Source organism: Argopecten irradians, chromosome 9 (assembly GCF_041381155.1).
Source record: "Argopecten irradians isolate NY chromosome 9, Ai_NY, whole genome shotgun sequence".
Lineage (NCBI taxonomy): Eukaryota > Metazoa > Mollusca > Bivalvia > Pectinida > Pectinidae > Argopecten > Argopecten irradians.
Window position 1 is genome coordinate 984,569 of NC_091142.1, and position 15,251 is coordinate 999,819.

Sequence of the window (15,251 nt, forward strand, 5' to 3'; positions counted from 1 at the left end):
CCTTGGGGAGGGGGTCAAGTTAACTATAGTTTATATAGGGAAAACACATTTATGAGCATTTTTTGCTCAATTTTCATAGGAAATGAGTAAAACTTGGTTAAATTATTAGCCTGAGATAGCATTTTAATATCATATCCACATTGGTCCTGACAGACCCCCTGGGAGCAGAGGGGCGGGGCTAAAAAAGGGTCAAATAGGCTAAAACTTTAAAAACCTTCTAAAATTCTGGAACTAGTAGAATCAAATAATTATAGATGGAAAGGTCTTAAGGTGTTTTATAAAAATTGTGAATTATATGACCTTTGGGTCTCATGTTACCCCCTGGGGAGGGTCAACTTTACTTTACTTTATATAGAAAAACATATTTGTGAACATTCTGCCCAATTTTCAAAGGAAATTAGTCAAACTTGATTAGAATTATTAGCCTAAGATATAGCATTTTAACATCCATATCCGTCCTCGATGACCCCCTGGGGTACCAGAGGGGCAGGACCAAAGGGTCAAAATGATTAAAATTTCAAAAACATACCTCTAAGTTCACAGGTTTGATGGAAGCAAATACTCTACATAGTCTAAAAAGTCAAATTTATAAATCACTGACCAACTTCAAGGCCCAGCATATAGTGTTTATATGTCTTTAATTTTGTTTCATTATTTGTTTCATTATATATTCTAACTCGGGTGACCGTTAAGGCCCATGGGCCTCTTGTCTTTTTCGAGATATTGGCAGCCATACGTTTACGTTAACATGTACATTGGGTAGATCTGCTTATAATGTAACACAGTGGTTTATAGCATTCCTTTAAAACAAGATATACATGGTAAAGAACGAAATATATATCTTTTATTAGTACTTATTGAGATATGTGTTGGTAATTACGTATATATATTATTAAATTCTCAACTATGGGCTGTGGCCCGAATTTCGAAGCCATGCACGAGCAGCCGTGGTCTGGCAAGGTGGTTCACATTTCGTTATATTTAATAGTTGTAAATAGCTATTTCATGTATAACAGAAAATTACACAATAAAATAAATTATCTATTCATAACTTTTTCACAACATGGATTTCTACCTGTGAAGAAAAAACGGATACTGTGACGGCCAGACACCGCTTCTCAAGCTTAAGCTGGCTTTAACACTAAATCTACACAAATATATTTAGCAATAAACAATTGTAAATATAAAAATATAAATGTCTGTAACCTCTGAAACGATAAGAAACAATTGTAAAATCGGAATTTGCAAGTATGAATGTGTATACTTTTGTCAAAGTATCGATTGTGTAGCAGGGATTATATGTATCTGTTATTGTTTTTATTTAATAAGTCACCATACTGTGTTTGTACCTTTGAGGACCCAGATGTAAATTTTCTGTGACGTCACGCCATCTTTTCTGAAATCTCCCATAGGGACATGGGCTCTTATTGGGTCGAATACGGCAACCTTAATAGCCTCAGCTGTAAGTCATCATTTGGATCCAGGAACAGCTACATCATCATAACATAATTATAGAGATGTAGCATGAGCAAATCATTTAAAGTTGATTTAGAAGAGACAATCTCAACAGAAAGGAGGCGGGTGTGTTTAAGGTTTGTTCAGGTAGTACATGTAGGTCTACCGGTTTTGCCTGGTTTGGACTTCATCAGGATACAATACCAATAAAATTATCTGCTATAGTATACAAATTGCGGACAAATTTCATTTGTGGGAATGTACAATGCAAGCAAGAACGTTAACTCTAATATAAATTTGAGAATGTTAACTCCAATGTGACTTGTCTATATTATCAACAAAACAGCTGTATTAAATCAAACAACTTCCCTCACGGTTATGATATTGAATTATCATAGTTAATGTTAATCATACTACGACGGCGTTGGCTCTACATCTTGGATATCATTTAAAGTTGTATTTCTAGTAATTTTCACATTAGCAAACTGTCATAAAACATACAATGTGTGAATATGCTGGATGCTTATATATGAGCAAATCATTTAAAGTTGTATTTCTTGTAATTTTCACCATCGCAAACTGTCATAAAACATACAATGTGGGAATATGGATGCTTATATATGATGGTTCAGATCCATAAAAGCACCAATATACTATAGACATAGTTGTTAATTTTGCATGAAATATAACATGTTTTGAAAGAAACGCTGCAGTCAACGCCATGTTTCACACTTTCGGATAATATAGGAAAACTGAATTGCATCACATGACCAACATTGACAATACCAGTACAGATTGGAATTTCCCGAATCATATCACCTGACCAACATTAGCAATACCTGTACAGATCGGAATAAATTGGAACAAATCAGAGATTTCCGTGCTAAATTAAACGTGTACACGTCGAAAATTAATATTTATATTTAATTATTTGATAATTTTGTGAATACAAAACAAAATATTTACAAAGTAATTAAAGATTTTGGCCATGTGACAGGATTCGGAAAGTTATGATCTATACGGGTATCACCGATGTCGGTCACGTGATGCAACTCTGATATCCGATATCATGCTGTTGATCTTTGTCCGCTTTTGAAATGCATGGCAACATTTCCCTCTATCTGAATGGTATGAATCTGAAGCATTTTAACAATATATACATCCATATGTTTTACAACAATTTGTTAGAGTGAAAATTACAGGAGATACAACTTTAACATATTTAGTCTGGATTTCACAAATTAAATTGTTTATATAAAAATATTGGCCAAGATTAGATCCTTGGGGTACACCAGCAGTAACAGTTTTATAATTAGATGCATATACTTCATATGTCTGTCTGAAAGATTCAAGTTTGAAATATTCAGAGTGTTATGTGTTGAAGTGCTGTTATGATGCCTTGATATTGATCTTTTTTTCATGATAATCATTCAATTACATTATTTTACTTTCTACAGATATTCACTTCAACAGTTGAACCTGACTTACACAAATTTGGACAGAGAGTGACCTCCAAAATAATTGACCTTGGTCTGCAATGTGATCTACAGCTTCCATATGTTGAGCATTTTGACCCCTGGGGACAACGTATTGACCGTCTGGTCACATGTCCGGCATGGAAAAGGATGCATGATATTGCTGCAGAGGAAGGCATCATATCTATAGCGTATGATAGGGAAATCAGAGAGTACAGGTAATAATTAATGTTTCTGTCCAGGGGGAGGCATCATATCTATAGCTTATGATAGGGAAATCAGAGAGTACAGGTAATAATTAATGTTTCTCTTCAGGAGGAGGCATCATATCTATAGCATATGATAGGGAAATAAGAGATTACAGGTAATAATTAATGTTTCTCTCCAGGGGAAGGCATCATATCTATAGCTTATGATAGGGAAATCAGAGCGGACAGGTAATAATTAATGTTTCTGTCCAGGGGGAGGCATCATATCTATAGCGTATGATAAAGAAATCACAGCGTACAGGTAGTAATTAATGTTTCTGTCCAGGGGGAGTCATCATATCTATAGCATATGATAGGGAAATCAGAGAGTACAGGTAATTATTAATGTTTCTGTCCAGGGGGAGGCATCATATCTATAGCATATGATAGGGAAATCAGAGATTACAGGTAATAATTAATGTTTCTGTCCAGAGGGAGGCATCATATCTATAGCATATGATAGGGAAATCAGAGATTACAGGTAATAATTAATGTTTCTGTCCAGGGGGAGGCATCATATCTATAGCGTATGATAGGGAAATCAGAGATTACAGGTAATAATTAATGTTTCTGTCCAGAGGGAGGCATCATATCTATAGCATATGATAGGGAAATCAGAGAGTACAGGTAATTATTAATGTTTCTCTCCAGGGGAAGGCATCATATCTATAGCTTATGATAGGGAAATCAGAGCGGACAGGTAATAATTAATGTTTCTGTCCAGGGGGAGGCATCATATCTATAGCGTATGATAGGGAAATCAGAGATTACAGGTAATAATTAATGTTTCTGTCCAGAGGGAGGCATCATATCTATAGCATATGATAGGGAAATCAGAGAGTACAGGTAATTATTAATGTTTCTCTCCAGGGGAAGGCATCATATATATAGCTTATGATAGGGAAATCAGAGCGGACAGGTAATAATTAATGTTTCTGTCCAGGGGGAGTCATCATATCTATAGCATATGATAGGGAAATCAGAGAGTACAGGTAATTATTAATGTTTCTGTCCAGGGGGAGGCATCATATCTATAGCATATGATAGGGAAATCAGAGATTACAGGTAATAATTAATGTTTCTGTCCAGAGGGAGGCATCATATCTATAGCATATGATAGGGAAATCAGAGATTACAGGTAATTATTGATGTTTCTGTCCAGGGGGAGGCATCATATCTATAGCGTATGATAGGGAAATCAGAGATTACAGGTAATAATTAATGTTTCTGTCCAGGGGGAGGCATCATATCTATAGCATATGATAGGGAAATCAGAGAGTACAGGTAATTATTAATGTTTCTCTCCAGGGGAAGGCATCATATCTATAGCTTATGATAGGGAAATCAGAGCGGACAGGTAATAATTAATGTTTCTGTCCAGGGGGAGGCATCATATCTATAGCGTATGATAGAGAAATCACAGCGTACAGGTAGTAATTAATGTTTCTGTCCAGGGGGAGGCATCATATTTATAGCGTATGATAGGAAACCAGAGATTACAGGTAATAATTAATGTTTCTGTCCAGGGGGAGGCATCATATTTATAGCGTATGATAGGGAAATCAGAGCGTACAGGTAATAATTAATGTTTCTGTCCAGGGGGGAGTCATCATATCTATAGCATATGATAGGGAAATCAGAGAGTACAGGTAATTATTAATGTTTCTGTCCAGGGGGAGGCATCATATCTATAGCGTATGATAGAGAAATCACAGCGTACAGGTAGTAATTAATGTTTCTGTCCAGGGGGAGTCATCATATCTATAGCATATGATAGGGAAATCAGAGAGTACAGGTAATTATTAATGTTTCTGTCCAGGGGGAGGCATCATATCTATAGCATATGATAAGGAAATCAGAGATTACAGGTAATAATTAATGTTTCTGTCCAGAGGGAGGCATCATATCTATAGCATATGATAGGGAAATCAGAGATTACAGGTAATAATTAATGTTTCTGTCCAGGGGGAGGCATCATATCTATAGCGTATGATAGGGAAATCAGAGATTACAGGTAATAATTAATGTTTCTGTCCAGAGGGAGGCATCATATCTATAGCGTATGATATGGAAATCAGAGATTACAGGTAATGATTAATGTTTCTGTCCAGGGGGAGGCATCAAATCTATAGCATATGATAGGGAAATCAGAGCGTACAGGTATTAATTAATGTTTCTGTCCAGGGGGAGGCATCATATCTACAGCATATGATAGGGAAATCAGAGATTACAGGTAATAATTAATGTTTATGTCCAGGGGGAGGCATCAAATCTATAGCATATGATAGGGAAATCAGAGTGTACAGGTAATAATTAATGTTTCTGTCCAGGGGGAGGCATCATATCTACAGCATATGATAGGGAAATCAGAGCGTACAGGTAATAAATAATGTTTCTGTCCAGGGGGAGGCATCATATCTATAGCATATGATAGGGAAATCAGAGAGTACAGGTAATAATTAATGTTTCTGTCCAGGGGGAGGCATCATATCTATAGCGTATGATAGGGAAATCAGAGATTACAGGTAATAATTAATGTTTCTGTCCAGGGGGAGGCATCATATCTATAGCGTATGATAGAGAAATCAGAGCGCACAGGTAGTAATTAATGTTTCTGTCCAGGGGGAGGCATCATATTTATAGCGTATGATAGGGAAATCAGAGAGTACAGGTAATAAGTAATGTTTCTGTCCAGGTGGAGGCATCATATCTATAGGATATGATAGGGAAATCACAGTGTACAGGTAGTAATTAATGTTTCTGTCCAGGGGGAGGCATCATATCTATAGCGTATGATAGGGAAATCAGAGCGCACAGGTAGTAATTAATGTTTCTGTCCAGGGGGAGGCATCATATCTATAGCGTATGATAGAGAAATCAGAGCGCACAGGTAGTAATTAATGTTTCTGTCCAGGGGGAGGCATCATATCTATAGCGTATGATAGGGAAATCAGAGAGTACAGGTAATAATTAATGTTTCTGTCCAGGTGGAGGCATCATATCTATAGCATATGATAGGGAAATCAGAGATTACAGGTAATAATTAATGTTTCTGTCCAGGGGGAGGCATCATATCTATAACGTATGATAGGGAAATCAGAGCGTACAGGTAATAATTAATGTTTCTGTCCAGAGGGAGGCATCATATCTATAGCGTATGATAGGGAAATCAGAGCGTACAGGTTATTATTAATGTTTCTGTCCAGGGGGAGGCATCATATCTATAGCGTATGATAGGGAAATCAGAGATTACAGGTAATAATTAATGTTTCTGTCCAGAGGGAGGCATCATATCTATAGCTTATGATAGGGAAATCAGAGCGTACAGGTAATAATTAATGTTTCTGTCCAGGGGGAGGCATCATATCTATAGCATATAATAGGGAAATCAGAGATTACAGGTAATAATTAATGTTTCTGTTCAGGGGGAGGCATCATATCTATAGCGTATGATAGGGAAATCAGAGCGTACAGGTAATAATTAATGTTTCTGTCCAGGGGGAGGCATCATATCTATAGCGTATGATAGAGAAATCACAGCGTACAGGTAGTAATTAATGTTTCTGTCCAGGGGGAGTCATCATATCTATAGCATATGATAGGGAAATCAGAGAGTACAGGTAATAATTAATGTTTCTGTCCAGGGGGAGGCATCATATCTATAGCATATGATAGGGAAATCAGAGAGTACAGGTAATAATTAATGTTTCTGTCCAGGGGGAGGCATCATATCTATAGCGTATGATAGGGAAATCAGAGATTACAGGTAATAATTAATGTTTCTGTCCAGGGGAGGCATCATATCTATAGCGTATGATATGGAAATCAGAGATTACAGGTAATAATTAATGTTTCTGTCCAGGGGGAGGCATCATATCTATAGCATATGATAGGGAAATCAGAGCGTACAGGTAATAATTAATGTTTCTGTCCAGGGGGAGGCATCATATCTATAGCATATGATAGGGAAATCAGAGAGTACAGGTAATAATTAATGTTTCTGTCCAGGGGGAGGCATCATATCTATAGCATATGATAGGGAAATCAGAGATTACAGGTAATAATTAATGTTTCTGTCCAGGGGGAGGCATCATATCTATAGCATATGATAGGGAAATCAGAGATTACAGGTAATAATTAATGTTTCTGTCCAGGGGGAGGCATCATATCTATAGCGTATGATAGGGAAATCAGAGATTACAGGTAATAATTAATGTTTCTGTCCAGGGGGAGGCATCATATCTATAGCGTATGATATGGAAATCAGAGATTACAGGTAATAATTAATGTTTCTGTCCAGGGGGAGGCATCATATCTATAGCATATGATAGGGAAATCAGAGATTACAGGTAATAATTAATGTTTCTGTCCAGGGGGAGGCATCATATCTATAGCATATGATAGGGAAATCAGAGATTACAGGTAATAATTAATGTTTCTGTCCAGGGGGAGGCATCAAATCTATAGCATATGATAGGGAAATCAGAGCGTACAGGTAATAATTAATGTTTCTGTCCAGGGGGAGGCATCATATCTACAGCATATGATAGGGAAATCAGAGCGTACAGGTAATAAATAATGTTTCTGTCCAGGGGGAGGCATCATATCTATAGCATATGATAGGGAAATCAGAGAGTACAGGTAATAATTAATGTTTCTGTCCAGGGGGAGGCATCATATCTATAGCGTATGATAGGGAAATCAGAGATTACAGGTAATAATTAATGTTTCTGTCCAGGGGGAGGCATCATATCTATAGCGTATGATAGAGAAATCAGAGCGCACAGGTAGTAATTAATGTTTCTGTCCAGGGGGAGGCATCATATTTATAGCGTATGATAGGGAAATCAGAGACAGTAGTACAGGGAGCATCATTAGTATGTAGGGAATCAAGACAGGTATAATTAATGTTTCTGTCCAGGTGGAGGCATCATATCTATAGGATATGATAGGGAAATCACAGTGTACAGGTAGTAATTAATGTTTCTGTCCAGGGGGGAGGCATCATATCTATAGCGTATGATAGAGAAATCAGAGCGCACAGGTAGTAATTAATGTTTCTGTCCAGGGGGAGGCATCATATCTATAGCGTATGATAGAGAAATCAGAGCGCACAGGTAGTAATTAATGTTTCTGTCCAGGGGGAGGCATCATATCTATAGTGTATGATAGGGAAATCAGAGAGTACAGGTAATAATTAATGTTTCTGTCCAGGTGGAGGCATCATATCTATAGCATATGATAGGGAAATCAGAGATTACAGGTAATAATTAATGTTTCTGTCCAGGGGGAGGCATCATATCTATAACGTATGATAGGGAAATCAGAGCGTACAGGTAATAATTAATGTTTCTGTCCAGAGGGAGGCATCATATCTATAGCGTATGATAGGGAAATCAGAGCGTACAGGTTATTATTAATGTTTCTGTCCAGGGGGAGGCATCATATCTATAGCGTATGATAGGGAAATCAGAGATTACAGGTAATAATTAATGTTTCTGTCCAGAGGGAGGCATCATATCTATAGCTTATGATAGGGAAATCAGAGCGTACAGGTAATAATTAATGTTTCTGTCCAGGGGGAGGCATCATATCTATAGCATATAATAGGGAAATCAGAGATAACAGGTAATAATTAATGTTTCTGTTCAGGGGGAGGCATCATATCTATAGCGTATGATAGGGAAATCAGAGCGTACAGGTAATAATTAATGTTTCTGTCCAGGGGGAGGCATCATATCTATAGCATATGATAGGGAAATCAGAGATTATAGGTAATAATTAATGTTTCTGTCCAGATGGAGGCATCATATCTATAGCGTATGATAGGGAAATCAGAGAGTACAGGTAATAATTAATGTTTCTGTCCAGATGGAGGCATCATATCTATAGCGTATGATAGGGAAATCAGAGAGTACAGGTAATAATTAATGTTTCTGTCCAGAGGGAGGCATCATATCTATAGCATATGATAGGGAAATCAGAGAGTACAGGTAATATTTAATGTTTCTGTCCAGAGGGAGGCATCATATCTATAGCGTATGATAGGGAAATCAGAGAGTACAGGTAATAATTAATGTTTCTGTCCAGATGGAGGCATCATATCCATAGCATATCCTGTATGAAAATTTCAGGCGGATGACGCCTGTCATTATGGCGTCAGTGGGGTGGAAACCGCTTGTAAATTGAAAATTCCAGGCGGTATTGAGCAGGAGGCGTCATGTAGCCAAAATTCCTGCTCAGTGCTGCCTACTCATTGGAGCGTCATTTTTCATGTGATGGGCGTCATATTCAAGGAAAAAGCGTCATTTCCTGGAAGGAGGCGTCATTTTTAATGTGAAGCGGGCGTCATATTTCAGAAGAAGACGTCATATTCAAGATGAAGGCGGAATTTTCTTGTATGAGGCGGCATTTTTATGTGATGGGCGTCATATTCAAGGAATAGGCGGAATTTTCTAGGAGGAGACAGCATTTTTTTATATGAAAGAAGGGACAGAGGCGTCATATTTCTTTGGAGTTTTTCTAAACTTGTTGAGAGGGCATTTAACTTCTCAGTGAGCTTCTAAAATATGAAGTATTTTTGAACCTGGACTTGGATGACTGATCAAGTCACTGATTTTCTACTTTAAGTGACTGGTATCATTTTAGACAGATTAATCATTTCAAACTCACCAAAACCTTTCTTCAACAAGTTTTTCATGCAACAGACACAATAATAAAATGTTAATGGCGAAATTAGTAAACATATCACTTGAGAATTGCAAGGTATCAAGTGTAATGTAAAAGATCTTATTCTCAGAAATATTAAACCAAGCAACATAATGAAATTGCATAAACCTCAATTTTACTTGACATTGTGGAATATCAAGATTTATATATGAATTTACATGTAATACTGGGGTTGACTAACAATATCTAATCTAAAGTTCAAGTTTGTTGGGAAACTTACAGATATATACATTCTGTCTTTCCCTCTATTTGATCCAACCAGAGAAATAAACATAATATGCAATCAGAGATTTAGATAATCTAATTCTCTGTAAACTCTTAATTCCATAAAGTGTTATACATGTACAGTATATAGCTATGCCCAGCATGTGGAAATGTCTACAGGTCAAGACTAAGGAGTGCTATGCACAGTACATTTATCATGAGTCAGCACAGTCCAGTCTCAGCAACCCAGGGGTCAACATGCCCTTAGCTAGGGGAACCAATGGGTTTTTAGGGATTAAATCTATGGTTTATTGGTTATAGGGCCGGATATGTTTTTCCCTAGTGTAACACTATCTAATGCACCACATTTAAATGATACTGATTGTCAAATATCAGCAAAGAATGATGCATAAATTAAAACTATTTCTAAAAACATTGGCCTGGTTTCCCTGTCGGGCACCCCACGCCCACTCCCTTCCCTGACCCATGCCACTGAACTGTTAGAAATCTCACAAAGAGTTGGTTTTACAAACTGGTAACTGCTACACACCTTTACTTGGATTATATATCTGTATTATTTTTCTACCAAATCTGTGAAGTGCTGGATATATACAGGAATATATTACCCATATAATGACAAAAATGTTTGTCTGTATTTTCTTGGAAGAAGATGCTAGCTAATATTTCTGTGGGGGAAAGAAGCAAGAAGCTAAAGCTTGTTGGGAAATTTGAAAAGGGAGATCAAGCCAGTTGAAATCCTATGGAAAAACAGGAAATAAGTTAAAATATACCATATGACATTATTGTGCTTGTTTTTGGTAAGTAAAATGTTAATTTTTATTAGCTCACCTGGCCCAAAGGGCCGGTGAGCTTATGTCATGGCGCGGCGTCCGTCGTCCGTCGTCCGTCCGTCCGTCAACATTTCCTTTAAATCGCTACTAGTCATAGAGTTCTGCATGGATTGTAACCAAATTTGGCCACAATCATCCTTGGGGGAGGGCGAACAGAACTTGTATAAATTTTGGCTCTGACCCCCCTGGGGCAGGAGGGGCGGGGCCCAATAGGGGAAATAGAGGTAAATCCTATAAATCCCTACTTGTCCTAGAGTTCTGCATGGATTGTAACCAAAATTAGCCACAAACATCCTTGGGGGAGGGCGAACAGAACTTGAATAAATTTTGGCTCTGACTCCCCTGGGGCAGGAGGGGCGGGGCCCAATAAGGGAAATAGAGGTAAATCCTTTAAACCGCTACTAGTCATAGAGTTCTGCAGGGATTGTAACCAAATTTGGCCACAAAGATCCATTTTGGAAGGGGAACAGAACTTGTATAAATTTTGGCTCTGACCCCTTGGGGGCAAGAGGGGCGGGGACCAATAGGGGAAATAGAGGTAAATCCTTTATATCGCTACATGTCCTAGAGTTTTACATGGATTGTAACCAAATTTAGCCACAATCATCCTTGGGGGAGGGCAAACAGAACTTGTATAAATTTTGGCTCTGACCCCCTGGGGGCAGGAGGGGCGGGGCCCAATAGGGGAAATAGAGGTAAATCCTTTAAATCGCTACTAGTCCTAGAGTTCTGCATGGATTGTAACCAAAATTAGCCACAAACATCCTTGGGGGAAGGGGAATAGAACTTGTATAAATTTTGGCTCTGATCCCCCAGGGGCAGGAGGGGCGGGGCCCAATAGGGGAAATAGAGGTAAATTTAATCGCTACTAGTCATAGAGTTCTACATGGATTGTAACCAAATTTGGCCACAAACATCCTTGGGGGAAGGGGAACAGAACTTGTATAAATTTTGGCTCTGATCCCCCGGGGGCAGGAGGGGCGGGGCCCAATAGGGGAAATAGAGGTAAATCCTATAAATCGCTACATGTCCTAGAGTTTTACTTGGATTGTGACCAAATTTGGCCATAAACATCCTTGGGGGAAGGGGAACAGAACTTGTATAATGTTTGGCTCTGACCCCCTGGGGGCAGGAGGGGTGGGGCCCAATAGGGGATTTAGAGGTTAATATTAAAATTCCTTCAGAAAAGAAACAATGAACCTGTATTCAGAACATAACTTGGCATTACAAACCAGGTGAGCGATACAGGCCCTCTGGGCCTCTTGTTTGTTTTCCAAATATATTTTAACAGTCCTAAAGAAAACGTTTAGAAAGAAAATTTAAACCAATTGGTCAAAGTTACGAAAATACAATGTATGTTCACATGTATAATCAGATACATCCCACTGTTGAACTACTCAAGGAATTTGTTCATTATACTGAAGAAACCCACTAAAAAACGTAAATACAGAAAATGGTGCCTTGAATCTTTCAGAATCTCTAAATAATGCCTGGATTTCTAAAATGATTGACACCTGGAATGACGTCAGCAGTCCCACAATGACGCCCGGAATAAAACAAAAAATGACGCCTGGAATGGAGGAAAATGACGCCTCAGTCACAAAATGACGCCTGGAATTTAACGAAAAATGACGCCTGGAATGGAGGAAAATGACGCCTCAGTTGCAAAATGACACCCGGAATTTAACGAAAAAATTACGCCTGGAATTGACAAAATGACGCCTCAGCTGAAAATGACGCCCGGAATCTAACTAAAAATGACGCCCGGAATCTAACTAAAAATGACGCATGGAATGGAGAAAAAAATGACGCCTCATTCTTACAATGACGCCTGGAATGTAACGAAAAATGACGCCTGGATTCCGTGTCATATCCGCCTCATAGTATAGAAATAGTATAAGGGAGGCGTAAAATTTGGTCCACCTGGAATTCAGTAAAAACTGACATCTCGTTGACGCCAGATTTTACAGGTGGAACTTTTCATACAGGATGATAGGGAAATCAGAGAGTACAGGTAATAATTAATGTTTCTCTTCAGAATTTTACTATAAATCCTTATTGTTACTACAAGCAGTTGACATGAAACATATTAAGATTGGGAATCATTTTGAAATTAAGGACAACTATTATGTCATACTGACATAATTCCATATAGTCCATACAGACAATCCTTTCTATAAAGACCAGTTAAGTGTATTAATACAGTCTGTCCTGGAGATGTTGTTCAAGCTAAAATGACTACCCAAGGTACTGTACAGAAAACACTGTCTAACCATTACATTGATTATGAAACTTCCATTGTCATGTTGACATCTCCTGTTTTGATGTATGCAAGTGACCAAATATACTTCCAACAGTTAATATCACACTTCTCTTAATATCGCATTCCTCTTGATATCATATTTCTCTTAATATCACATTTTTGCTTGACAAATTGGGCATGATATTAAGAGGATTTCACAGTTCCAGGATATTTTCTGAGGATAGATTTACTTTTGTGGTTGAACTGTTGTTCCTTTGTTAGTATAGACAAACAGACAATTTTAACTAATCAATACATTTCATATAAAAATACCCATGCATTAGAAATGAGGAGATAGACCAGTTGTTTTAGGGTAAAGTATTGGGTCCAATATAGCAAATGTATAAATACATTGTATAGCGAATTTACATTCTTAATTAAGATGGTAGATAATGTTGGAACACACTTCCTGTTTAAGGTTGTCATTTAGAAATCTGACATCACTGATGTGTATTACTTAAAGTTGTTGTTTAGAAATCTGACATCACTGATGTGTATTATTTAAAAAAAATTAAAACTGAAAGTTTGTTGCATTCATTGACAGTCGTCTCCACCAGATGGCGAAAGTCTACCTGTTTGCCTCTTTTTCGGGTTTATACTCGTGCCCCATTGCTATGACAGATGGGGCTGCTAAAATAGTGGAGGTAAGGACATTAATGTGTTTAATCTGTTTTACTCTGGTGAAATGCTGTCTGAGGCTAAAACACAACATAAAATACATACTCTGTCACTTCTGTTTTCTGTGACATATTGTTAGCAGTAGTTTCTTTACTTTGTAGAACCCACCTTAACTATTTAAATGTATATTGCTGCTAATTTCACTGTAACGATATGTAACTTAAACATTTGAAATTTAAACATTGACATGTAACTTGATAATTTAGCTCCCCAAAAGCATATGTCGGCCTATAAGAGAGCCGAAATTTAGGGATTATAAATTCCTGGTTTTGAATAAAGCGCCTTCAATCACCGCCATGTTCAGTGACTTCAGGTTTTGTCGGATTCCGAATCATATCACATGACTGACATTTGACACAACCTGCACGTGTAAAGCCAGGTAACTAGCGTCAGTGCACATGTGTTTGTTTACATTTTCCTTCTGGCTAATATGAGCAAATTATGCTGGTATGTTTCCACAATTATTTGAAACATCCAATTTACACATTGCCGTAAAATATTGTGTGTATCAAATATTGTAAAGTGCAAGCTTTATTTTCCTTGTAGATAGAGTCTGCTGAGGTCGACCACATGTTTTGTTTATGAAAAATTGTTGACATTTTCTTTTGGTTTCACAACTCTCGTTTTACTTCGAGATTGTCGCGACGATGTTCGGAAGAGTTCGGAATGATTCGGCATCTTTCGAGCCTATTTTTCACATATACACATTAAAAAGATTTTTTACTTTTATAATTAAAAATACTTCCTGTGCTGCAACTTTATAAAAAGTGGTAAAATTAGAAAGTTTAAAACTCAGACAGACGGAGAAATATATGTATAACACTTAAACAGTTTTCACTATGACAAAAAGAGCAAAAGTTATTGACCATACAACTTTAACATAAATTATGATTTTTTACCAAAAGTTTTCATATTGCAACCATCCATCATGACTTTGTTTTAATTTTAGCTACTAAATCATTAACAAAAATGTTGAAATGTTATATTTGTTTTAATTCTGATGTTTACACCAATTATCTTCTATTGTCATGGATACCATTACAATTAACCATAGCAAGACTAATCTTACCTGTAACTTTTGTGTGTATAACACATTGCAGTTCATACTGACACCTTTTGGTTGAGGCGACTGTCAATTCAAAAACAAAGAAAATGAATTCTAGGTCATTAGTTAAGTAAGAGCCAATCAGATTGAGTAAGGAGATAGAAACTGATAATGCCATCCTCATATGAATTTTGTATGTAATTTAGATCAGATTTATCACATTAAAGATGCTCCACCGCCGACAGAGCATAAATGATACTCATC

At 37.3% G+C, this 15,251-nt stretch overlaps 2 protein-coding genes across 5 annotated transcripts in view; one reads left to right on the forward strand and one right to left on the reverse strand.

Annotated features, from left to right (window-relative positions):
* LOC138331040 (aspartate--tRNA ligase, mitochondrial-like) overlaps positions 1-15,251 on the reverse strand; it is a 669,399-nt gene that overhangs the window by 607,013 nt on the left and 47,135 nt on the right. The gene's annotated exons all lie outside the window — the stretch shown is intronic.
* LOC138331003 (acyl-CoA dehydrogenase family member 11-like) overlaps positions 1-15,251 on the forward strand; it is a 36,232-nt gene that overhangs the window by 15,878 nt on the left and 5,103 nt on the right. The window contains exons 2-3 of the mRNA XM_069278463.1: positions 2,913-3,148; positions 13,809-13,908. Of these exons, the coding sequence (XP_069134564.1) occupies positions 2,913-3,148; positions 13,809-13,908 (336 nt within the window). The remainder of the gene's footprint in view (positions 1-2,912; positions 3,149-13,808; positions 13,909-15,251) is intronic.